Source organism: Lasiosphaeria miniovina, assembly GCF_030549165.1.
Source record: "Lasiosphaeria miniovina strain SMH2392-1A chromosome Unknown B0T26scaffold_1, whole genome shotgun sequence".
Taxonomy (NCBI): Eukaryota; Fungi; Ascomycota; class Sordariomycetes; order Sordariales; family Lasiosphaeriaceae; genus Lasiosphaeria; species Lasiosphaeria miniovina.
The window spans coordinates 779,870-804,222 of record NW_026848220.1 but is presented as its reverse complement, the minus strand read 5'-3'; the positions used below and the strand labels follow the sequence as shown (position 1 = coordinate 804,222).

Here is a 24,353-nt window from a genome sequence, read left to right as displayed (position 1 = left end):
GGCCGCCGTTCAGCCCCTTCTCCCGAGCCTCCCAGTCAAGTTTTGTTCCCAAAACCTCGTTGAGAAACTCGTGGGCGACCCCTCGGTGATAGGCGTTGAGGTAGAAGACAGCAACGCGGGTGACCGCTTCAGGCCTGCTGGGATGTTTTTGGCCGTCTCCGTACACGTCCTCTGCTATGACATTCGCGAAGAGAACCTTGTGGTTTATGCCCCAGCTTGGCTCCTCTGGCAGACGAATCCACGGCCCGGTCGGCGATGACTCGTCCGAGTCTTCGGTCTGCGGCTTCAGCTCTGTGAGCGACCCTAAGTCGGGGTCGAGTCTCAGAAACGCACTGAAAATCGTGATCTCATGAAGGGCCCGTTTAGCTGCGCCCCTGACCTCATCTCTGAGTTCGCGGATCCTGGATTCCAGAGTTGGGTGGCCCAGCACGTGAGTCGCCCACTGGCATCTGGCTAGACAGTCGTCGATTACGCTCGGGGAGGACAGTCTGTCTGCTTGCGGGTGGCACAGGACGTTGCGGACGACGACCAGGCCTTGTAGAGCGTCGTGGACGATGCGCCGCCTGAACCCGGCCAACCGGAGGTCGAGGTATTTGCCATCCTCTCCGAGCAAGCTGTTGAGCTCCATGTACCCCAGGCGGATGTTGCTCGGTCCCTCGTTGAACTCGAGAATGTTCGCGCGGTAGATCTGGTCCCAGGCTTTGTTTTCCGTGAGCTCGTGCCACATGGCGTCCTTGGCGAGGTCAAGGGCCTCTGTGATCTTCTCCCTGCCAAAGACTGTCGACAGCCTCATCTGGCCCAGGGTGCTATCCCGGTCGATGTCCTTGCCAAGGCTAGATTTGTCTGGGACTGCGGCCCCGCTGGGCGACTGTGGCTGGGCTGACCCCAACTCCCCTTTCTCGGCCAGTTTCAGCGCATCAAGTCTTGGTTGGTCTTCATCTGACATTGGCTGAAAGCGGCCAAGGCTTATGGCCCAGATGACCGTGTCAAGGACACACCTTACCATTGGGAACATGTGGGCTTCTGTCTCAGCCATTGGGGCTATTTGACGGATGCCTCCGATTCGACTTCCAACTGCCTAGCCTAGTAGAAATAGTAGTCACCGTGACGAAACCGAGGAGAGGTACGGGATCATGTGCTTTAAATCAAGTGCAGGGCATTGTAGATGTCGATTCTTTTGTAAAGTGCCTTTTGCTCAGATTCACAATTGGGTTGTTCTCACGTTTCGGTTGAGCCCTCTGCATTTCCTTTGTGGACGCACGCGACAGTTCAAAGACTTACGGTAGCATGAATGCAGATTGCCCTGGCAAAGCTGGCCTTGTCATCTATCTCAGTCTGTTCACATGCAAAAAAGTCAACAGCAACTTCTCGAAAACGCGAGTGAGAAGCGAGTGTCTTCATGCATCACCGAGGCGAGCGTGCAATCTGCATGCTCATCGGAATTTAGCGTTGCATCTGGCAGGACTATCGGGATTACATGGCCTTAAAACCCCCGAGCCCAGCCAACATCCCCGCACTCTCAGGTGCTTTGTGCGCTCGTTGGGGTTGCAGTTCTCGAAGCGCCGGCACGGTTTGGGGTTCATGTCCGCGCCCGCGTGATCCAAAAACGACCTGCTGCTGTTTTAGGGACTGAGGGGAACGGAGAGCCGTCCCGGAGACTGCACGCCGGGTAACCGCCATGCCTCGCTTCCAGGACAGATCACCGTGCCAATGCGGGGGACGCCAACGTGCCCGTTGAGCACAATGGACGATGAAACTTGGCGATATTTTGCTTGTCAGATGATCTTGACATGCTGGGACTGTGATGCTACTGTGAACCTGTGAAGCGGAAAGAGGGGAATAGAGTTAGCTGGCAGAACCGGAAAGGGTGAAGAATAGGGATGCCAGTGAGGCATAAAGACCAAGGATGGCCTCCGTGACTTCTTTTCAGTAACAAGTCAGTGTTGAGTAGAAAGACATATTATCCCCTCCCACTTAGACCAACCCCAGCCCCCCGTCTGCCGCCTCACTGTCGACATGAAGCTGTTCACTGCCCTGCATTTAGTTGTTGGACTCGCCGCTGCATTGCCCAGCCGCATCGAGGAGATCAGATCATGGCAGCTTGTCGAGGAGCACACGCAGTCTCTCGAGTCTCGGGCGAGCAGCGAGACGAGAAACGAGCTTCAAGCCGGCGGCACCTGCCCGCCAATAATCTTCATCTACGCTCGTGGATCGACCGAGGGCGGGAACCTAGTAAGTCTACCCGCAGTCCCACTGGCAACAACAGCCAAGGCCGCGCAGCTGATGGCACGGTCTGCTAGGGATCACTGGGTCCATCTCTCGCGGACGCGCTGGAGTCGGCCTACGGCGCCAGCAATGTCTGGGTCCAGGGCGTCGGCGGCGCATACACAGCCGGCCTCCTTGACAACCTCCTCCCAGACGGCACTACCAAGGCGGCCATCACGGAGATGAAGAACCTCTTGACCCTCGCCAACACTAAGTGCCCCGAGGCCAAGATCGTGTCCGGCGGCTACAGGTACGTCCGTCGCAGCGCAAGCTTCCCAGAAAATCCCATGAAGTAAAGATTGACAGCCCATTGCCCTCCTCCAGCCAGGGTGCCGCCCTCGCCGCCGCGGCCATCGGCGGCAGCAGCGCCGCCATCCGCGAGCAGGTCAAGGGCGTCGTGCTCTTCGGCTACACCAAGAACCAGCAGAACGGCGGCAAGATCCCCAACTACCCCGCGAGCCGCCTCGCTGTGTACTGCGACGCCGGCGACCTCGTCTGCAAGGGCACGCTGCTCGTCACCCCGCAGCATCTTATGTACGCCGACGAGGCCAAGGACGAGGCGCCCAAGTTCTTGATTGCGAGGATTGCGAGCAGCTGAGGCGGCAGTTGTGTGGACGTGGATTTAAGGGGTTGGGCTGGGCGGGGGGCGTTCGGGGTGTTCTTTTCTTTTCTTTTTTTTTCTCTTCGCATGAATCATGACATCTGATATTCTTTTCGGTTCGGTTCGTAGGTCGGTTCGTAGGTCGGTTCGTAGGCAGGCTGGAGTCAGCATCATATTTCCACTTTACGAGTCCACACGGCTAAGCACCACAATCGGAGCATCCCCGAGCTTTGAAGCATCACCGTATGCAAGTGCACAGCATGATGTATCGAACATTCGACATGCCAGATTCCGCACAGCCAAGTTCATGTTGAAGTAATTCTAGCTCGCGAGATAAAGCCAGCCACGCAGCTTCCAAGACAGCAATCGTATCCAAATGCCCCTCTCCGACACGCAAAGCTCGACTTCCAACCGCCGCGCTGTGATTAGCAGAAGCATAACACGCCTATCCCGAACCTAGACCTTGACGCAATCCATAACGCACTGCGTCTTCCAGGGCCCGTTGCCGCGCTGGACATCCGTGATCTTGAGGCCGACCTCGGCGAGCATCTCGTCCCAGCGCGCGCGCGTGCGCTGCTTGCCGCCCATGCCCATCATCATAAAGTCCATGATGGCCGCCATATAGTGCGGCGGGCTGTCGAGCACGTCCTCGAAGATGAGGACCCGGCTGTCGGGCGCCGCCGCGTCGGCGATGTGCCGCAGCACGTTGATCGCCGTGTCGTCGGGGTAGTTGTGCAGGCAGCGCCGGATCCAGTACACCAGCGCGCCTAGCACATGGTGGTGTCAGTAGGGCTGTGCTGATTAATTAGGCCGTCTGCTGGGCCGCGAAACTCACCCTTCAGTGGCTGCCCCTCGTGGAAGTTGATGGGCATCTTGGTAACAAGCCCCAGCTCGGGCTCGTCCGCCGCCAGGACCGCGTCGATGACCTCGGGGCGCTCCTGCAAGACGCAGCGGTGCACGGGGATGCCGGGGAACTCCTTGGTGATGGCCTTGATGGCCTGGCCCCTGCCGCCGCCGACGTCGACGAGCAGGGGGCGGTCGGGCGCGAGGGTGCCGGCGCCGTGCTGCTTGTGCCGCGCCGCCTCGGCCTGCGCCCACGACACGAGCCACGAGAAGTCGTAGATGCCGGCGATGGGCATGTGCTCCTCGACGGCCGCCATGGCGGGGATCCAGCGCGCCAGCCGGACGGGGTCGCTTTGCATGAGGTCGTAGATAGCCAGGTCGGGCTTGCCGTGCGCGAACCCGTTGGGCGTGTGCGTCACGGTGCGCGGCTCCTTGCGGCCGTACAGCTCAAAGTACTTTGGCATTGTTGCATAGGGGACCACGCAGTTGTCCCATCTGCATTGGGGCGGCTGTTAGTTCACAGGGCATGTCGTTGCCGGGTACCTAAGTAGATAGGTTCAGCCAGTCTGGCTGGTCACTGTCACATACCCGGTATTGAAAAGCAGGCCTCTGCGGTCATTGTTCGCAAACACGAGAGAATAACGGGTATGAGCAACCTGGTTGGTGCCGATCTGCTTGAGGTAGCCCGTGGAAATGAGTATGCCGGCGATGCGAACTGTCGCCGGTGGAACCAAGCAATGCAACGTCAGCCTCGAGTCTATTTAGAATCTGACGTGTGGCCTCGAGCCTATTTAGAATCTGACGTGTGGCCTGGACATAAATACGGACCTAACAGCATCTCCTCGGCGTCGACCTTGGCGGCCAGCTCGGCAAAGGATATGGCCCCCTCGGTGGGGATGGCATCGAAGACGCCCCAGTCGCAGAACAGGCGCTTGGCCGTCATGAGGGTCGACGCGTAAACCATCTCGGTCCACTCGTCGCCGGGGTCCTTGGTGAGGAGCTGGATGCGGCGGGTCGCCTCGAGAATTTTAGCACGGCGCATGAGATCGAGAGCCGGGTCCGTGTTGCCGTTGGATTCGGCGGCGACGAAGTCGATGACTGAAGACATCAAACTGCCCGCCGTCTCCCTAAGATCGGCTAGCGCGTCGTCAGACATGGTATCAGGAAAGATGCCGGGATTGGTGGAGCTCATTTTCTGGTGCATTGTTTGCTAGTTAGCGGTTGGGTTCATTTCCTGTTTGCTTGTTTGTTTGCTGGCCGGGATTGGGGTGGTGCGGAACTGACTGCGACCTCGGTTTGACTGATTTAGTTAGTGGCCGGGTCGGTATTTTGACCAGCAATTTGGAGCTGAAGTTGTGTTGATTAGCTATCGTTGGAAGCTGCAGTCGTTGAAAATAATAGCTGCAATAATTAGCAACAGCAGTTGAATAGGTAGGGCCTAGAACTGTAGAACAACTATGCGTACCTGGACAAAGAAAACGATCATTACGGAAATTGTCAGCGGTGCCGGTGGCTTGGTTGTTGAAAAGGACCCGCGAGGACGCGCGGGGTGATGCCCAGAAGCTGGTCTTGCCTCTCTCAAAGAAGCATGAGGAGAGGGGGAGGCGGCCATTGACGTCTTTTTGAATGCCCGGAATTCCGCAAATCCGTAGCTACAGCTGTATATGGGTGGCAAGGTGCCGGGCACTGGGAACAAGGAATCTTCAATCTACCTAGGCTCGTTCTGCAGCCGCAGACGCCCCGCTTGTTTGGACTACTGCGTCTGCCAGCATTGGAACGAACGGAAAGCCGGCGACTCGATAGGCGCGAATGCGCGAAATTCAACGGTCATTTTCCAAAACAGGATACCCGTGAAGGTCTGGGATGCGGACCACTAATCGCCAGCCAGATCAGGACACCCCCTTCACCGGACAACCCTCCCCGGCCACCTGTGCCGCCACCTGTGCCGGAGGGGCCAGAGCCAGTAAAATTCCAGGAAGGTGCCATCACTGATGGCTTAGCTGTGTAACAATATTCCATGTTGATAACACTGAGGCACTTTATCGATTATGTGCGTGTATTAGTGATCCTGGTGGTGTGAATACGTACTTGTCAACGTGCCATGCATGGCATGACATGCTAATTAAGGTATGCTTTCTATCAGCCTTTCATCCTGTTTTTCAATCCCGGCCGAGAGTCTGGCGATTGTCGGGTTTACTGCCACTCACTGCCACTCACTGTAGCAGCACCTGCGAATCCAGCGCAGCCCGCTGCAGCATTCAACGGCAGGGTGGCGATAGTGTATGTACTCGTACAGCGCATACGTACAGTGCCGGGTTTTTGGTGAAAGAAGCTCTTTGATTGTTGATTGACTTTGCTCGCGTTTCCGTACTGTCCATTCACGCTCTGCTCATGCATGCATGGACCCCGCACATGCATCGCTACGTTACCAATAAGGTCGCTCGAAGCACGATTGTTTACTGCTTTGAGTAAGCGGGGCATCTGTGGTACATATTATTGGCGACCAGGTAGGGGCGTGCCTTACTTATCTCACATCAAAATGGGCAAGAAATGAAGGCTAGTCATAAAGAGCTTAACCTGTTCTAAACATTCACGCGGAGGCGTCGGAAGCATCGAACCGGAGAAACTCGACAAAAAAGTAATCGACATTTATCCGGAACAAATCCACACTGGGCTGCACAGCTTGGCTTCTGTCGTCCCTTGGGGCTGTCCACAGATCACTGGCCGCTTCTTGAGGACACCGCTAAGCCGCAATACCATTTGCCGATCGAGAACTGGAAAACAGAAACAGCACACCCCCGCCGCGGCACAGCGCCGGCGCTCGGCACAAGGCATAGAGTCCGACAACCAAGCATGATTACTTGCAAGTTCCGAGGCGAATGCTTCCCTGGAGCCGGCTTAATCATCAGCGCAAGAAGACACGGCGGGAAGAAGGCCTCCACTACAACTGCGGTTGCATGGCTGTAACCCCAACCCCGTCGGCTTGCATAAAACCAGGACACGATGCTGGCCAGGCGACAACTTACTGACCCCTATGGCCGACGAAAGCATGATCTGTATCCAGGTACTGCCGGAGAGTCGGCGCGCGCGCGCGTCGCCGACGTAAGGGCGAAGCCGATGTTGGGGTTTCTTGTTGTGTTGTGCAACCTCTCGCGTGACGAGGCGCGATGTTCATGCATCTGGGTCTATGTACTCCTCTTGAGCCGCTGCGCTTTGCGCGAGGTAATCACGCGATGGAGTGGCCCGGCCCTCGGCCTAGGCTTGATAAAGATCCAAGGTACCCAGGCACCCAAGTACCCAAATAATTAGCAGAATGTGTTAATAAACGCCGTATCTACAATGGACAGGATGACGTAGATGATGTTCGCTCAAAAATTCCCTATATTGAAACGAGTTGTGGTTGGTCAACGAAGGGCTCTCAGTTGGTCACTCTATTAGTCCTTCTATTAGTCCTTCCACGCACCATTTCACGACGACGATAATTTGTTAAGGCCGTTCAAAGAAATTATTAGAGATTTGAGTAGCCTTGCACGTATATAGGTACCTATAGTCTGGGTAATATTAATTAATAAACCGCTTTTTGTACGGGCTGCCTGCCTTTTGATGGGACGTTTCCGACAATGCATATGGAGTTTCTCATACCCAATCACTTTTGCGGAAAACATGTTGTGGTCTGTGTGCCGCTAGAAGGTATTTGATAGAAGACTATAGGATACGATGGGATCAACAGGCGGTTTCCTTCAAGCATCAGCCGTCAAATAGTCACAGTATAACATACCAAACAATAAAAATAGTTGCATTGTTCTGAATCTTCCTGAGTCAGAGTCTGTCAGAGTCTGAAGGTTTGACAGTGTTTGGCCCTATTGTATTTTGGCCTCTTCAATATTAGCACACTTGTTGCGCGTTTGCTCACCTGCTAGGCAGCTTCGCTTGCGGAAACTTCCAGTTTCCTGCTAATGTTCACTTGAGCATAAAACCAATGCTCTGTCGGTGCGTTTCCGTCCTTGCACTTTTATCCCTCATCCAGATTCCGTGTTCTACACGCCAGAATTCTCTCTCTTCAGCCTTCTTCCCAAACCCGAGCCGGCCTTTCACCTTCCACACAGCCGGGTTGAGCAGTCAAGATTCAATCAAAATCGCTGACAATTACCGAGACTGGGATCCGGAAAAATACCTGCAATTCGAGATTCACCGCAAGTAGATGCCATCAAACTCGTCAAGGAGGTCAAGGGGCTAGTTGCAGCCAGATGGAAACCTGAGTGCGTCATCTACTCGGGCTGCGGCCCCGGCACTAGTACCAAGGTTCTGGGGTCAGAGTTCCCGGACGCCCGGATATTCGGCATCGACTCATCTCCCAGCATGATCGAGGCGGCAAAGACAATGGAGAGAGCCAAGGAAGTGCCCACGGCCACGTACGTGCACGGCAATATTGAGACGTACGTTCCCGAGGATGGGACTGACTTGATTTTCAGCACCGAAGCGCTGCAGTATCTGCATCCCGACGCCCAAATAGAGACCCTGCAGCACTGTTTGGACGTCGCGGTCATTTGTCCAAGTAATTTTAAACAACCACCGAGAGCTGGTTGAGTGGATGAAAGGCGCCGAGTTGCGGTTCATGCTCAAGACCGTCACGGACCCCGACCACCGCGAGGCATAATTGCAGCGATATATGCAGCGACTCGAGGAAGTCTATCCCCGCGACGCCAATGGCAAAACTGTTCTGAAACGGTCGATGTTGCTCTGCGTCTGCGTCGAAAAGGCGGAAGGAATGGAAGAGGAAGGAATGGAAGAGGAAGGAATGGACGAGGAAGAATTGGATGAGGTGGATATCATTGTGCTGCCGCCGGAATGCTAATATTTTGCGTATTGAGTCGAGAGATGATCATTAGCGGCAGCATCGGGCATTGTTACTCTAAGACTAGTTTTGCGCGCACAGGTGCCCACCTACCTATGGCTTCACAATATGGTTTGAGTTGCGAGACAGGAGTCCCGTAAAAGTCAAAATATTTCACAGACGGGGCGACCGCTGATGTTCTGGAGTAGCTTGGTTCAGTACTCCGCATTTCAGGTCAAGATTCAGATAGAATAGAATCTTTGTGGCTTTTGGCAACGTAACGCATAATTAATGCATTGTGTAGTAACCATTGTGAAAAATCCGAAACCCCACCCGGCTCCAGTATTGGTTAAATGTCTAGGACGGACTTAATGGACTCTACGATAGTTATGATGGTTTGGGATACTATTTTGGCGGTATTTGTAAGCGTGCCCAAAGAGGTCGTGCGGTAGTTTGTTTGGAGTTATAGCTGGTAATTGGTGGATCTGAGGTATTACTGGCTGCGTTGTTGAGATGACTGCCCATCTCCGAATTGGTGAATATAATAGCACGATTGATGATCTATCAAATGGAGAAGAGGGTCGATCTAATAGTGAGGATGGCCGAGTCGCTGGCTGCGTCTGTGGATTACCTACTTTCTGAAGGTTTCCTAATCTTCGCATAAAGTTTTTTGCCGACTTAGCTAGGGTAGGTATGGGGTCTGTCACGAGCCTTGGCAGGGCAAACCATAATGGCCCGTGCGCTCTCGGCACCCCACTATACCCCCGCACCCTCGATCGTACCTTTGTAGACTTTCTTTCTTTCTTTCTTTACTTTTAGAATCCTAAGACAATGGTATAGCCATACTAGCGACTCTTCTTCCTAGATGCTGTTGACCGCCGTCACAGGGTCCGTCAAGATGTCTTCAGGGTTAGGTAACGAGTCCAAAAGAAGCTTGATCGGGAAGGGGTGTAAGAGAAGGTAGGTACGCCTGATCAAGGTGGTCACAATGCAGGCAAGAAGGTAGGGGAGCAATGACTTGTATTGGTGTAAGACTTCAACCTGGCCCTCGCAAAGGAAGATGGGCGAGGGCCATTGTTTATATACCTGCTCAGGGGTTCGGCCCGGGCATCAGTCTGCGGTCGTGGCGCCACGGCGTAGCGTATGCCAGCTGGCAGTGTTCTAGCCAGTTGGTGACAAGTGGTGGGCGCGCACCCTGTGCGCGCAGTTGGTGTTTGGGGTGTCCTTTTCCTTACAGCACACTCTAGTTCCATAAATATCAGGAAGACGGCGGAACCTTGTCGAGAGAGCGCTAGGAAGACGCGGACCAGGAAGGAAGAGAGTGCCTGATGGAGTCTATTGCACTCGCACGACAAGCATCGATTGCGAGGAAACAGTCCAAAAAGCTGAAGACTCCTTTTCAGATCACTGCAACGGGTTCCTCAAGCTCTTTAACTCTTCGAAGCTAGGGTTCGACCTCCCGAATTCTGCATCCGAGGGCCGGCGCGAAACAAAGGATCAGTCAATAATGAGAGACTTGATGAGGCAGGCCTATTGCCCTGGCTCCATTGACATTTGGGAGCCAGTGCTTGGGACTTGGGTCGATAATAGCCTCGCCATCGCCGCACATCTCTTCCCTTGGCGCTCAGCGGACCTTATGGACCCCATCTTCGGGATTGGCGCCCGTGAAGAACTCTTCTCGGCCGTTAACGGCATCTTTCTCCATCCAGCTATATAAAAGGCTTTGATAGGGGCTTCTTGGCCATCGTCCCTGATACCCACTTAGACCCAAAGGATTCCGCGGCTCCGTGGGAGGACAAAGACGAACGGTACCAGGCCCTTGAGGATTGGGAGACAACTACTCCCAGAGAGTACCGTATTATGGTCTTGGACGCAACGCCTTCCTAGATCTCGTTCACAAGATTGATCATACAGACCAACCATGCACCTCGAACCAGCCCATGTCGGACATCTTGAACCAGGCACCGCAGAACCTTGCGCTTGTCGATCATGATTACGAACTCCCGCTGCGTTTCAACCAGCGTGACAACTTCCCGGACCTTCTCCAAGGTTTCGAGACTGGTTCGAATCATGTTTGCTTGACAAATCACAAGCTACTGCCGCATTCCCCAGTACATCGACACAAGGATGTCCAACAACACCGACAATGATTCCTGCACAGGCCCCCACTCAACCACCGGCTATGTCGTCCATCCCCTGATTTGTATCAAAGGTGAATGACCATACGATCCCCGAATTAGGTATTGACCAGGGGCTGTGGCTGCAAGACACTCACGAGGTCGTTTAACTTGCTCACCACAGCTCCAGCGACTGGTTGCATCAGTCCTGAAAGTTCCCGGGAATCTCCTCTCACCCCTACACCAGGCCTGTCGTGGTCTCCGCCTCCGTCCTCAACGCCAATCGGTTCCTCGCCTACTACCCCCCTCACCCCTCCATCCTTTACTCACTCACAATACACAAACGTCAACCCTGCCTTGTCATGCTCCGATCCGTCGTGCGCCCGGAAGTTCGACAAAGCCGCCGACCTTAGGTACCTCTCCCGCTCCCCCTTGCCCCCGGCCGACATCTTTGGTGGTGATTTTAACACGCGCCGATTACGCAGGAAGCACGAGCGGAGCCACCGCCGTCCGTTCCGCTGCGATATTTGCGACAAGGGCCACCTCGACAAGCGCGGCCTGGCTCGCCACATCTGGACCAGACACCGAAACGTAGCCATCGAGCGCGGCGCAGGCTCACCAGAGCACGCAGGCCCACCAGAGCACGCGAGGTGTCCCGAGTGTGGCAAGGAGGGCCGGCGCGACAATATCGCCCGCCACATGAGGCTGCATATTCTAGCGTCGTTCCGTTTAGAATTTGGCTTTTGCGGGCTGATAGCCCCTGAAAAGGGGACATCTGTGCCTGTCGCGATATAGTACGGGAAAGCAAGAAGCGAGATACTCGGAGGTCTCGGTATGATCATTAGTGCTCATATCTCAATAAAGTCACTTAAACTAACTCGATATCTTTTGCTTTGACCTGACTGGCACTGCGATGGAACCCCATCATGGAACCCCACGATGGAGTCCCATCAGTGCAGAGGGAGCTGCAACTCGATAAGCCCCTACGACGTAATTTAGGTCGGTTACCTATCCGGCCATGCCATTCTTCATGTAGTATGCTTATGCAGCGGCGGCACATCATGTGTCAGCCGCCAAGGACTGCGATGCGAGCCAGCCCTAATTATAGGGGCGGGCGGTTGAGAGGTTTGAGGGTGCTCCCGCAATAATGACCACCCCTGCAATTGGGCACATGCAATAGCAGAACGGCGTGGGGGCTACAGTACGGTCCCGACGGGAACCTCCTGAAGGTTACACTCGGGCTTTAACAAACCAGAGAATCACAGAATCGATTCCGGGCACCCGGAAGGGCTCTTGCTGACCTGCCTACCTTAGGTTTGCGGACAGAATCCTTTATAGTCAAGGCCCTTGGGTCGGCGCTCGAGGCTTGACGTAGGAACCAGGACATGGTCCTTCCTTTCAGGGATGCGGTACGTGGGTTCGGGCTCCGTCTGACCTTCGGTGACCATTTGTTGCACCGCGTGGACTGGAACTTCATCTAGGCGATTGGTTCGGTCCTTTTGTCTAGGTAATTAGCCCGGTCAAGGCAGTGCGGGATGTCCGAGGCACTCTTATTTGGAATTTGGCACTCATAATATTACCCCGGATCTAAAACCATATTGCCGTTTCACAACATCGATCACGAACTGTTGGCCGATGTGCAGCTGCTAGGGACGTACCTCGCTAGGACCGCGTGGATTGACAACTGCCGTGCACGACTCGGCTACGGCAACGGGCCGCCAGCCCCCATCAGCAGCGTACGGGAGACAGGACGGTACAGGCCAAAGCCCCCGGGCATAGCCTGAATACATGGCCACGCGCGGAATTCGAGTTTGCGAGATGGTCTTCATATACCTGGACGGTTGTACCACTTGGTTAGGCAGACCGTGCCCTCAAGTCCTCGTCGGGCCAGGCGTCATCCGACAAGCAATATCGCCACCGTCTATTTTAATCTGCAAAAGGTTTCGAGTATATACACACCGTCGTCCTCAATCACCACTGAGCTTTGCTTCCCTCGGTCTCTCGCTGGCAGCAATGCCACCTTCGCTGTGAAAGCACCTTCCTTGCCAGGCAGGGCCGCGAGGACGCAATATAAGTACGAGAAGACCGTCGCTGTACCGAGACTCTGGAACCGACCCCTCCCTCTCCGCCCCCCTCACATAGCCGCCTTCCTGTCTCGAGCCAACTAGGGAGCCGTTTGGGCAACTGATGCGTCGGGGGCTATGTATGGCGATATCGCCTAATTGCTCTGTAGGGCTGGCTGACTGTGCCGGGACAGGACGCTTACTTACATGCGCCCGCAAATTGTCTCCTTTCTCCGCCCCGGTAATTGATTGCTGTAGGCAGCCACGCTCCTGGCCCTAGAAGACCGGTCTCATGCCTTCTATATCAGACTTGTGTATCATGCTTGCTTTGTTGGCTCGAGAAAAGAATAACCCAAACACAAGAAACTCGTCACAGGTGTGCGACACGCTCGTATTCGATCCTCCACTAGCCATTCTACACCTACACCTACCATCCTGTTGTTAGCCTAGCCCCGGCCCCGGCCCTGGCCCATCGTCCCATGGCTCCACCTGCAGTTAGCTCAGACCAGGCTTCGCGAGTAGACACGCACCCGAATTCAGGAGCAACTAACACGACCTCTGGAACGAACAGCACCCAGACTTCTCACCCTAACCACTCTGACTTGTCCTCAACGGTGCCGGGGCTAGTAGCAGCATGTGTACTGATGTTTATGGTCTTTAGCACAGCTTCAGTCATTGCCTACATCCTGGTGCTTGGGAGACGAAACCGTGAGCGGAAACAATCGGGGGACGCAGAGGCTGGCACCGCCGCGGCTGCTGACACTCGCCTTGGTAACCGCTCGTCTTCCTCCGCTCCAACGTCGTCCAAGAAAGGGCCAGACGACCTCGCACGACCCAAGGCATCAACACCCCGAGCCATCAATGAAATAGCAGTGCCCAGCGCTGTGAACGATACGGAAATCGGAGACGACAACCATGACTTCGCCAGCTCCTCGGGGAGCGGCACAGATTGGGACTCGAAGGAGACTACATGGTCCAAAGCGTCTTCCGTCTCATCTCGTTCAACCAGCAACGTCAATCGCACCATGGTAACGGAGGAGCTCGAAACATGCAAGCAACAAGCAGTCGACAATCTAATGACCGAGTTCAAGGCGCTTCTGAGCCACGGCCTGTATGTCGGGCTAAGTATCCGCGCAGGCGGGCGTGGCGTCTCGGTCAGCCCCCGCCGCGTTGCCAAGTTTGGCCTGTCGCCATCATCGTCTTCTCCAGGCGACACGGTGGAATGGCCAGACGGAATCCCTCGAGGCCAATCGTACATCGGAGCAGGCACCCAGACGACAGATGGCCAGAGACGATCCCGTGCTCTCCCACAGGCCAGCTTAGAAGAGGAACAGCGGAGATTTGCGTGTCCATTCTATCAGCGCAACCCCAGGAGGCACACCAATCATAGGTCGTGCCGAGGGCCAGGGTGGGCCAACGTGTATCGCATCAAGTGAGTAAAACTATACGACCGTGTCGGCCTCTCATCTTGATGGTAGTCTCAACCACTAACACATGACCGTCCAGAGAGCACATCTACCGGACCCATACCTTGCCCATCCACTGCAGCCGCTGCGGGATGATCATGAAATCCGACTCGCAGCTATGGGAGCACCAGAGACAGGCTGAAGGCTGCCAAGTCCGTCTCGTGGACCTTCCAGAGGGCATAAACACCGAACAAGAGAAACAGCTGCGGAAGAAGAAGCAGAGAGAGACCGAGGAAGACCGGTGGCTAGAGATGTACCGCATTCTCTTCCCAGACGAAGACGGCGATCTTGTTCCTTCGCCTTGTCAGTTCCTCCTCCATACATGTCACTTCAAATGAGCTCTGGTTGAACTGACACACTGTGTTGCCAGACTACGACGACTGCGGCTCGGGCCGCGACGGGGAGCGCATAGACGAGCTGCGGCAGTACGAGCGGTTCCAGCGACGGGAGCTGCTCCGCATCGTGCGGCGGCTGCTGCAGCAGGAGAACGTGTTTGACCTGGAGGGGCCCTTCGAGAGCCAGCTCAGGGCCAGATTCGAAAAAATTGTGCGCCAGGCGCAGCGCGAAGTATTCAGCCTGTACAGGTCGGGCGCCGGTCCTTGCACGGACAACAACGGCAGCAACATCTCCGTCAATGCTCCCACCCCGGAAAACCAGGAGCTGGTGCCCTCCGGTACGCCCTACGAATGCGATCCGTCAGGCCTGCCCTACCAACACGGCCCAGTAGGGTTGCCACCATACAGCCCTGGACAAGAGGCTGGACCGAGCGTCGGCGGCGCCGGCTTCACGTTCGACAACAACACCTGGTTACTATCTACCTATGGCCACCCCCGCCACGATGATCCCTTTGTTCAGTCCGATAACAGCCACTACACCTCTAATCTCCACGGACATGCGCCGGCCGACGGGTCGGCTCATCACATGACAGGGTACCATCTTGAAGTGCCACCGACATCGCCGTCGCGGCCACCGGTGCTCTACGGCATGCCATTCAATCATCCGGACAACGTCTGCAGGTGAGGCTGGCAGGAGTCGGTGGTTGTCATCTATTTGTACGGCTCGTGCCGAACTCCATCCTGTCTCAGCTTATACCTATATTCCCAGACTTACCCGATAGAGAGCATAATGATAATTATATAGGTTAGAGAACCCACGGCAAGACAGGGAACTGCCACAGGCCGGATTCCACCGCGCTGCTGAGATATGTGATGTTGTGATGTTGTGATGAAAAGGGTAAGGACCAGGTTACAGGGGGCCCAACGCCCAGCAGGATAAGGGGGCTCCGTCAGGCTAGACGCTGTTGAAGACATCAATAGTAATCCTGATAAAATTGCGTGCTGTAGTGCTGCGCCACTTGTGGACAGAAACGATAACAATAGACCCAAGTAGCCCCTGGGAGTTGCAACACAGCCACTCCGATCCACAATAGTGCGGCCAAGAAGCTAAAAGAGGAAGCTCAAAAGTGCGACTGTAAAAAGGGATGCCACACAATTTATCCCCTCACCTCACCACATTAAGTCAACCATCAACACGATGCCGCCTTCGGAGCCAGCTCAAGACGTAATCACCAAGCAGCTCCTCGAAGAGCTGTCTAAAACCCCCTATGCATGCTCGTCGCTCTCAGAGCCCCTGGCCACCAAACAGGGGAACTATGTCTATCGCGGCGTGCTGATCCAACCCGTCCACCGCCCTGGCAGCAATGCACCCGCCGGTAGCGTGATAATCAAGCACTGCACCAACACTGCCACGCCATACCAGCCCTTCGAAGAATCGCTCCTCCAATCACTCGCCGCTTTCTCGCCCTCCACCACCGGAACCGCCGTAGTCGACGTACCGCGCCTCTACCTGTTCAGCCGCTTGGCCAACATCCAGGTTCTGGAAGACCTCACCGACACAGCTTGGCTCCGCGCCGCCCTGTTCTCGCCCACGGCCGAGAATCTACTCCCCCAGGCCAGCCACGCCGCCATCGGCCGCGCCCTCGGCGCTTGGCTGCGGTCCTTCCACGCCTGGAGCGCGGCGCCCGCGCAGGCCGCGCTCCGGGCGCACATGTGGCAGCACCACCCGGCGCGCAAAGCGAAGCACGACTTCACGTTCGGCACCCTGCTCGCGGTGCTGCGGGACTTCCCGCACCTGCTGCGCGGCCACGAGAGCACCATCGCGGCAGTCCAGGACAGCGCGGCGAAGGCGCTCGAAAAGCCGTCTACCGGGGACGGCGACGGCGACGGCGATGACGGGTGGGGCCTCGTGCACGGCGACCTGTGGTCCGGCAACATCCTGCTCCCCAAATCGGGGTGGCGCGAGGCGCCGCGCCCCGACGCGCCTCCGAACAGGGTTTTCGTCATCGACTGGGAGTTTGCGCAATTCGGGCACCGGTCGTGCGATCTCGGCCAGCTCGTCGGCGACCTGTTGGAGCGCAGCGTATACAACAGTCGCGGCACGGGCGTAGCCGCCATGCAGAGCGTCATCGAGGGCTACGGTGATGTTAGCGATGACATGGCGTTCCGGACGGCCGTCTACGTCGGCGTGCATCTCGTCAGCTGGTACCCCAGACGTCAGCTGAAGGGGCCCAGGGTCGTCGCCCCGGACGTGATTGCGGCGGGCCTAGCGATTGGGAGGGATTTTGTCGTCAAGGGGTGGGAGAGGGATAGGGCGTTCTTTGAGGGGAGTGCGCTTGCGCCATTGTTTGCGAAAAGGTGATTCAGCAGTGCAGTGCCCGATTTGGCTGCTGGCAAAGCTTATGGGTCTCTATATTGTTGGTGCAGTCTTAAATGCATTGAAAAAACCTAGGTCAATGTTCTGCAAAGCTCGCCGCCGATCAGAGTTTATGATGGCCGTTGTGAAACTTCATGTTCGGGATCGGATTCGAGATTGTTGTACTCTGCCGGCACAGCTTTGCGAAGTGGAAGTGGGAGGGCACACCAGCGTGAAACGGCAGTCGCGCTTCTCGACACGGATCAAATTACGTGAGTCAACTTGAAGTTGCGCGACAAATTGAACTAGGCAGCAATTAAGCTTTGTACCTTCTTTGCGTGACATCAAAGACGGCAGTCAACATGCTCTTTCCCTCTCAAGTTCGCTTCTCACAAGTGTCACGCAATGTGGTAGGCATTAACAACACGCAATGTGGCAGGCACTAATGGTAGCAAGCATAAATAGAATCTCGCGCGATGTGCCTCGCGGTTTCCTCAGTCAAACAAAAACGAGGTGAAACTTGACAGACTCGAAAGCCACTCTGCTGGCCGTGACGTTGGCATTTTTGCTTGAAACCTATCATCTTTGCTTGAAACTTATCAACCCCCACTCCCCCTCCCTCCCTCCCTTTCGTCTCAAAGCCTTGCGCTGCGTTTCCCACTTCGCCGTCTGCACAAAAAGCAAATCGCACCCGGGCAAAGACCTGCTGTCACCTCAAATGTCGTCAAAGTAAAAGTCGTCGAAGAAGTCGTTGGAGAAGCGCTTCTTCAAATCAGCCAGCGTCCAGCCGTGCTTCTTCCCAATCTCGGCCAGCAGCGCCTTGAACTCGACGCGCGCGTCCTTGTAGTCGACATTCTTCATCCTGTTAGCCCACGGCTTGCCATCGACGGTGATGCCGTCCCACTGCTTGGCCCAGTGCGGGCGCGTGCGGAGGCTCTGGCCAGCGGTATCGGTATACGACAGCCACGACGCCAGTATCTCCTCGGCGTACGGCACCCACAGGTCGCGCGCCGCCTCGAGCGTCAGTACCTCGATGGCGCACGTCCCCAGCTCGTTGCCGCGCTGCGGCGCCATGATCATGTCGCTGCCGCCCATGACGCGCATCTCGAGCGGCATCCGCTGCGGGCACGTGTCGCTGTGCCGGTAGCACGCCAGGATGGCGTCCCACCACGCTCGCTGCACCACCTTGTAGTCGATCGCCGCCGTCAGCTTGCCCCCCTCCTCAACTGCGGGTGCCGCAGGCTGCAGCGGAATCTCGACCTCGACGTCGAGCACGCGCACGTTCTGGATCCCCCGCTGAAAGTGCAAAGCGTCGGGCAGGTACGTCTTGACTGGCTGGTCCCACGCCGGCAGCACCAGCATGGCGGCCTTGGAGATGAGCGTCACGGCGGCCTCGGTCAGCTGCAGCGAGGCGATGAGCTCGTCGAGGATGGCCGCGTTCTGCAGCACGTTCATGGCGAACTGCGACAGGAACATGAGGAACGTCTGCGTGTCGCTGGGGTAGTCGACGGCGCCTGTCCCGTCCGTAGTCGTGTCCCAGCAGTTGACCCAGCACTTATCCGAGTACGGGAACCAGAACCACTCGGAATAATACGAGTCGGTCGCCAGCCTCTCGAAACGTGCGAGGTCCGCCGCCCTGTCCGCCGCCGTCAGCCCCGCGACGCGCAGCGCCGGCGGAATGTCGTCGTCGCGCAGGTCGGCCGGTGGCGGGATGGCCCGCACCACGGGGATCTTCTCGGGCTTCATCAGCGCGTACGTCATGGGCTCGAACTCGAGCGTCAGGTGCGTGATGACGCCCATCAGTCCAAAGCTGCCCGCCGCTGCCTGCAGCAGCCTCGCGTCGTCGACCGTCTGCAGCTTGCCGTGGCAGTCAACGTACTCGACCTTGCGCACCAGGTCGCTCAGCGTCTTATTGCGCCGCCCCGCGCCGTGGCAGATGGGCCCGTTGGTGCCGCCGACCGTCATCTCGACCATGATCACGTTGAGCGGGTACGTGTACTTGTTATTGCTGACGCACCACCGGCGCAGCTGCTCGTTGGTCGTGCTCACGCCCACGCGCACCAGCGTGTTTCCCTTGACCCGTGGAGTGCCCGACAGCACCTCGATGGTCTGCAGCTCCGTCTTGTGGAGCAGCCACTCGGGGAGAGCTTTGGAGAGGGCGGTGAAGTTGGGGATCTTGGTGGCTTCGGCCAGGCTGAGCAGTGAGATGGTGATCTGGCCGCTGCGGCCAAAGATGGGCGCCCATGAGTGCCGGAACCCTGCGCACCGGACACCCATGTCGTGGTCCTTTGCGTACTTGACGATCCGCTGCACTCCAGCAACCGAGCTGGGGATGCACGTGTACTGGGGCACATACTCGACCACCTTGCCCCAGTTCTCGAACACGGCGTCTTTGTAGACCTGAATGTATCAGCGTCCTGTCGCCGGTTTGTCACAGCTGAATCTGGGCCCAGAACTTACAACAACTCTGTGGTCTTCGTGATGGCCGGTGAAGAGGTCTTTCAGCTTGTGGAGGAAGGCGTGGAATATGCCGTCCTTGTCCTTGAGCCAATCGAGGGCGCCTCGGCCGCTCAGGCCCTTGACATCAACCTCGGCCGGCGCAGCGCCATTCGCGGCCGTCGACGATGCACCCAGGGTTTGGACCTTTACGCCGGCCGACGAGACTTGCACGCAGTCGGTGCCGACGAGGTGCTGCAGGTGCTCGCGGACGCCGATGCTGAGGCACATGTCAAAGTCGTGAGACACTTCTTTCAAGGGCTTGTCGTCGCCGACAAACTTCTCGACGCGCTCCTTCTCGTCTTCGGTCAGCTTCTCGAGGCACTCCTGGTACGCAAAGTCATATTCAGAGTCGCGAAAGACGCGGAGCAGGCGCTTTTGAAAGTCTGGGGCCTCGACCGTCACCTCGGGGCTGAGGTACTGGTTCAGCAGAGTCCGCAGCCCGGGGAGCTTCTTGCGGATGTCGTCATTGCTGCTGAGTCCATCGGCAATCAAGCCGATTCGCTGATCGACTGTGTGGTCCCAACAAGTTGACGAGTCCGGGTGTTCGCCATGGTAGTCGCCCATCTTGTTTGTGTCGCCTGTCTGTTGCCGTGTGGGTAGCGGGTTGATGCTGGACTGGCTGGAAACCGGGCTGGCTAGAGAAGCGTGGGTTCCGTTGCTCTGGAGTTGTCACATCTCGGTTACGACTGGGAGGGGAGGCCCTTTTAAATCCACATCTCTGGCCAGAGTCGAAGGGGAGGGCTGTGGTCGACACAGCTTAGCCTTCGCAAGCCCAGTGGGATGGGTGGCTGGCTCAGTCTCGGAAAATGGCCTATTGCGCCCAAATTATTAGCCAAGCCTTGCCTGGACGATAACGACGGGCTCTCTCGCCAACCAAACTTAAATATGACCTCCTCATACCAAGGCCGCCAAGGGGTGTCAGCAGCTGCTAGTGCAGATAGGGCTGAGCTGTGCCACCGCCACCAAACAAGCGCGTTGCCCTATTGGCCCGCATCACCACCACCGGGTGCATCATGAGGAGCAACCGGCAGCGCTTAGCCATACGTTGAAGGGAATTCAGGGTCTGCCTACGCTTGGCACCCACCCATTCTCGCCGGGTGGGGAGGGAAGGGAGGGGGCCAATCTTGAACATGCATGTGAGATTCCGGCCAGCAGTGCAGTTGGAGGTTGCCTCGTGGCTGTGGCATACGCGGATCTTTCCAAAATCCGTGGTGCTTCTGGGCCAGTGTGCCATGGAAACAAGAGAGAGCGCGCAAATCCTAACATTCCATGCTGTGGAAACAAGTCGGTTTTGCGACAGATAACAACGACGCCTTGGCAACCTTTTGTCCACAGTCCACACGCACCATGGCTTTCAGCTCTAGACTTGGTCGGTGAACCCAGCCCCCGGGACGCCAAGGTCGTATTGTGGCGGCCTTTTACGGGCGTGCCGATTGATGAAACGCACACTTATGTCAGCGAGAAGGCTCAGTTAGGTTCTAGCCCCAGTCGGCAATTCGGAAGGATTGCAGGCTGCAGCCTGCACTGACCTTTTGAAGGCTTGTGTAAACCCTCTTACCCTAGCCCACTCCACGTGACAAGATATGTTACACATGAGCAATTGAGGCTTGGCCCATGATCTCCATCGAGTCAAAGTCCGAGAGGCGGCGGAAATGCGGTGGTTCTTCGAGAAAAATGGAGGGGGAGAGGGGTTACATGGCAGATCATTTACAGCAGCCGCAGGTTCTGAGAAATGGTCAAGACATGCCACCACGGGGATGGAGATGCTCCGATGATGAATAATTCGGGAAGTCGATAAGTGGGTTGCCAAGCCACGTCACTTCTTGAGTAATTACTTACGTGACCCTATTCTGTTCAACCCTATTGCAGTCAACTCTTGCAATGCAACCTCCATCACCCTGGCCGCCGACCTGCGCTCCGGAAAAGGTGCTGGAAGAGCAGCAGTCAAATAGGAATTACCTCAACGGCTGCACCGTTGCTATTCGGCCTCGAAACACGCAGGGAAATATTTCAAGATTGTAGCACTGGGAGTCTAACCAGACGCTTTGTTGAAGAAGCAGAGACGTTTCCGTGACGTCGAAGTTCGCCAATTACCCTTATCGATACCCTACCCTTCGAGATGGGGCAACAAACGGGCCCGCACCTATAGGTTGCAGATCGGCACGCAACGATCCCCGCTCGTTCAAGGTCCGTCCCGCATAAAATACGCGATGATACGCACACACGGGTCGCACTTGTGACTTGCTTCGTAATGCTCGCTCCCCCGCGGCACTTAGTTCGACCGACGGCATTTTGCGCTCCATTTTACCCCCGGATTAATCGCGGGTGATCCCCACGCATGTCGGATCTAGTCGGATCTAACCGGTCTAGGCGCATCGTGTGGCAGGAGACGGGCGGCAGATAACCAGCGAGGGTGTGGTAACTTGGTGGGTTTGGTGGTATTTCACTAATCGGCGATTAGAAACGCGAGAGCGGGATTGGTGCTACTGCTGCTGCTGCTGCCATGTTGTCTCGCAGCGCTACACTGTGCTCGCGATCAAGCGAGACTCCGCAGAGTCCGTCCGCCGCCCGCTCGGCGCTATCAGTATCGTTGCCAGATCGAAGGTGGTACCCGACATTACCGCGAGGTTCGTCTTCCGAAATGCTGGCTATCGCCCAGTATAGATAGTGCGAGTTGCGGCATCGCCAGATCGTTGTTCTACTGTTCTCCCGCTTGATTTGCACAAGAAGTAAACAATAAGCTGCATCACGTCACCAATTGCTGATTTGCTGGAGCTTACTGTTGGCTGAATACCTAGCCGAGAGGCACTGGCTCTATTTGCATATAAGTGCCTCTTTCTTTAACAGAGCACGAGACAACTAGGCATTGGGCACTTTGCAGCTTTTGACTGTCTCGAGGTCCAAAACATGGTCCACTTTAGCAGCGTGGACAGCCGCATCTGGCTTGCTGGCGCAGGCTTGCTGCTGCTCTCATTTGGATATGTAAGTTCGCCCGTTATCTACCTCGCAAGTCGATTCAGTTTGTTGACTGTCCCATCCAGGCGCTGTACCAAATCGGCCAGAAGCCGACGTCCCAGGTGCCCGGGCCGTGGTACACGAAATACACGAGCCTGGTTCTCAAGTACCACTTGCTGAGCGGCGATCAGCCGAAATACGTCCACCGCCTGCACAACAAATACGGTATGTTTCCCTTACTCCAAGAGCAGCTCCCGGCTGACATTTCGGCTGCCAAAGGCGACACGGTCCGCGTTGCGCCAGACGAGGTCTACGTCACAGACCTAGCGGCAGTGAAGGAAATCTACAGTGTCAAGGAAGTGTTCCGCAAGACGAAATGGTACACGGACCTGACGACAAACGAGAGCCACAACCTGTTCAACACCAACAACATCGAGCTGCACCGCAAGTACCGCCGGCTCCTCTCCGGGCCCATGTCCGAGACGTCGCTCAAAGCCGTGCTGCCTCTCGTCGAAAGCCGCGTCAGCCTGACTATCCAACGCATGGGAGAAGAGATGCAGAAGACGGGCGCCGCAGACGTCTTTAAGTGGTGGCTATTTATGGCGACCGACATCATTGGCGAGCTAGCCTTTGGCAGCTCGTTTCAGACCCTGGAGCAAGGCAAGGTCGGTTTTTGGTCTCTCTTGTCTTGTTGGGTTTGCATTTTGGCTCGGTCCATCGAGGCACTGACACGTACGTACCCAGAAAAACGAATACACCAGAAGCCTCGAGGAGATCGCGCCCCTCAGTGCCCTCCGCTCCGTGGCCCCGTCTCTCGCGCGGCTGACCATCGTCCCCGTGCCGCTATTCAAGCGGGCGGAAGAGGCCATCCGCAGAATGGAGGGTTACGCACGGGAGTCGCTGCGGCGCTACGAGAACCTGGTCGCCACGGACCCGACGAGCGTCAAGCAGACGCTCTTCACCAACGTGTTCCGCGCGGCCCAGGACGACAATATGGAATTCGAAGAGATTCTGCGCAACGCCCACACCTACATCGTGGCCGGCAGCGACACCACCTCCAACACGCTCACCTACCTCGTGTGGGCCGTGTGCCGCCACCCCGAGGTCAAGGCCGCGCTGCTGGCCGAGCTGCGCACGCTGCCCGACGGCTTCGGCGACGCCGAGCTGCGGCCCCTGCCGTACCTCGCCCAGGTCATCGAGGAGACCCTCCGCCTGTACACGGCTGTGCCCTCGGGCCTGCCGCGCGCCGTGCCCCCCGGCGGCGCCTACCTCGGCGGCTACTGGCTCGATGCCGGCACGACCGTGGCCGCCCAGGCCTACACGCTGCACCGCGACCCCGACGTGTTCCCCGACCCGGAGCGCTTCGACCCCGCGCGCTGGGCCGCGCCGACCAGGGCCATGAAGGACTCGCTCATGGCGTGGGGCGGCGGGTCGCGCAGTAAGTGACACGCATCCCTTTTTCCTCCGGCAGTGCAAGAACCTAAGTGGCTGATTAATGTGAGTATAGTCTGCATCGGCCTGCACCTGGCGCGCATCGAGCTGCGCCTCGCCACGGCGCGCTTCTTCCTCGCCTTCCCCAACGCCAAGGTCGCGCGCAGCATGGGCATGACGGACGAGGAAATGGAGCCGCTGATGTATTTCCTCTCGTTGCCGTCCGGCCACCGCTGCTTGATCCAGGCTGAGTGATGTGCTGTGCTGTGCTGTGCTGTGATGGGATGGGATGGGATGGGATAGGATGGGGGGCGGACAAGTGATGCGGCTTGGCGTTCTTGTCTGCTGTCTACTGTCTGCTACCGTCCTGCTTGGGTTAGTTAATGATGGGTGATTGGTTAATTAGGTCAAGTTTTATTATGCTCGATTGCGCTTATCGTTCGTTGTCTCTCCTTTATTTTGGCTTGTTTTAAGTTGTGCAAGCCTTCGTCTCAGTTTCCAGCTGCGGTTGTCAAAATCCAGACAGACCTTCCTTGAGTCTACCCTGACAGCTCACTCGTGTCCTGCCCATTTCTTGTGCTCGTATCA

The 24,353-nt window shown here is 56.7% G+C and overlaps 9 protein-coding genes across 9 annotated transcripts; 6 read left to right on the top strand and 3 right to left on the bottom strand.

Annotated features, from left to right (window-relative positions):
* Window positions 1-128: 128 nt before the first annotated feature.
* On the bottom strand, window positions 129-1,036 carry B0T26DRAFT_669571 (uncharacterized protein; the record flags this gene model as incomplete). The annotated part of the gene is made up of 2 exons (XM_060439071.1): window positions 129-174; window positions 243-1,036. The coding sequence occupies 2 exons, from the start codon at window positions 1,034-1,036 to the stop codon at window positions 129-131; spliced, it is 840 nt and encodes a 279-aa protein (XP_060302010.1).
* An 889-nt stretch (window positions 1,037-1,925) lies between these two features.
* On the top strand, window positions 1,926-2,905 carry B0T26DRAFT_758782 (cutinase-domain-containing protein). The gene is made up of 3 exons (XM_060446369.1): window positions 1,926-2,232; window positions 2,301-2,515; window positions 2,590-2,905. The coding sequence occupies exons 1-3, from the start codon at window positions 2,017-2,019 to the stop codon at window positions 2,861-2,863; spliced, it is 705 nt and encodes a 234-aa protein (XP_060302009.1). The 5' UTR covers window positions 1,926-2,016; the 3' UTR covers window positions 2,864-2,905.
* A 417-nt stretch (window positions 2,906-3,322) lies between these two features.
* B0T26DRAFT_631326 (O-methyltransferase) lies at window positions 3,323-4,817 on the bottom strand (the record flags this gene model as incomplete). Its single annotated transcript, XM_060436336.1, has 4 exons — window positions 3,323-3,633; window positions 3,702-4,204; window positions 4,298-4,424; window positions 4,538-4,817. The coding sequence occupies 4 exons, from the start codon at window positions 4,815-4,817 to the stop codon at window positions 3,323-3,325; spliced, it is 1,221 nt and encodes a 406-aa protein (XP_060302008.1).
* Window positions 4,818-7,688: 2,871 nt separating this feature from the next.
* On the top strand, window positions 7,689-8,564 carry B0T26DRAFT_669568 (uncharacterized protein; the record flags this gene model as incomplete). The annotated part of the gene is made up of 3 exons (XM_060439070.1): window positions 7,689-7,743; window positions 7,896-8,251; window positions 8,385-8,564. 3 exons carry the CDS (start codon window positions 7,689-7,691, stop codon window positions 8,562-8,564), a joined length of 591 nt encoding a protein of 196 aa, XP_060302007.1.
* A 992-nt stretch (window positions 8,565-9,556) lies between these two features.
* On the top strand, window positions 9,557-9,783 carry B0T26DRAFT_682946 (uncharacterized protein; the record flags this gene model as incomplete). Its single annotated transcript, XM_060440771.1, has 1 exon — window positions 9,557-9,783. A coding segment is annotated over one exon (227 nt), but the record flags the coding sequence as incomplete, so codon positions are not given.
* Window positions 9,784-13,367: 3,584 nt separating this feature from the next.
* B0T26DRAFT_669566 (uncharacterized protein) lies at window positions 13,368-15,483 on the top strand (the record flags this gene model as incomplete). Its single annotated transcript, XM_060439069.1, has 4 exons — window positions 13,368-14,155; window positions 14,230-14,492; window positions 14,560-15,205; window positions 15,441-15,483. The coding sequence occupies 4 exons, from the start codon at window positions 13,368-13,370 to the stop codon at window positions 15,481-15,483; spliced, it is 1,740 nt and encodes a 579-aa protein (XP_060302005.1).
* Window positions 15,484-15,722: 239 nt separating this feature from the next.
* Window positions 15,723-16,886, top strand: B0T26DRAFT_736159 (kinase-like domain-containing protein; the record flags this gene model as incomplete). The annotated part of the gene is made up of 1 exon (XM_060443294.1): window positions 15,723-16,886. The coding sequence occupies one exon, from the start codon at window positions 15,723-15,725 to the stop codon at window positions 16,884-16,886; it is 1,164 nt and encodes a 387-aa protein (XP_060302004.1).
* A 708-nt stretch (window positions 16,887-17,594) lies between these two features.
* On the bottom strand, window positions 17,595-19,943 carry B0T26DRAFT_745211 (uncharacterized protein; the record flags this gene model as incomplete). The annotated part of the gene is made up of 2 exons (XM_060444529.1): window positions 17,595-19,280; window positions 19,341-19,943. The coding sequence occupies 2 exons, from the start codon at window positions 19,941-19,943 to the stop codon at window positions 17,595-17,597; spliced, it is 2,289 nt and encodes a 762-aa protein (XP_060302003.1).
* Window positions 19,944-22,167: 2,224 nt separating this feature from the next.
* On the top strand, window positions 22,168-24,020 carry B0T26DRAFT_758759 (cytochrome P450; the record flags this gene model as incomplete). Its single annotated transcript, XM_060446368.1, has 5 exons — window positions 22,168-22,361; window positions 22,421-22,559; window positions 22,614-22,999; window positions 23,079-23,772; window positions 23,842-24,020. The coding sequence occupies exons 1-5, from the start codon at window positions 22,287-22,289 to the stop codon at window positions 24,018-24,020; spliced, it is 1,473 nt and encodes a 490-aa protein (XP_060302002.1). The 5' UTR covers window positions 22,168-22,286.
* Between the last annotated feature and the right edge of the window lie 333 nt (window positions 24,021-24,353).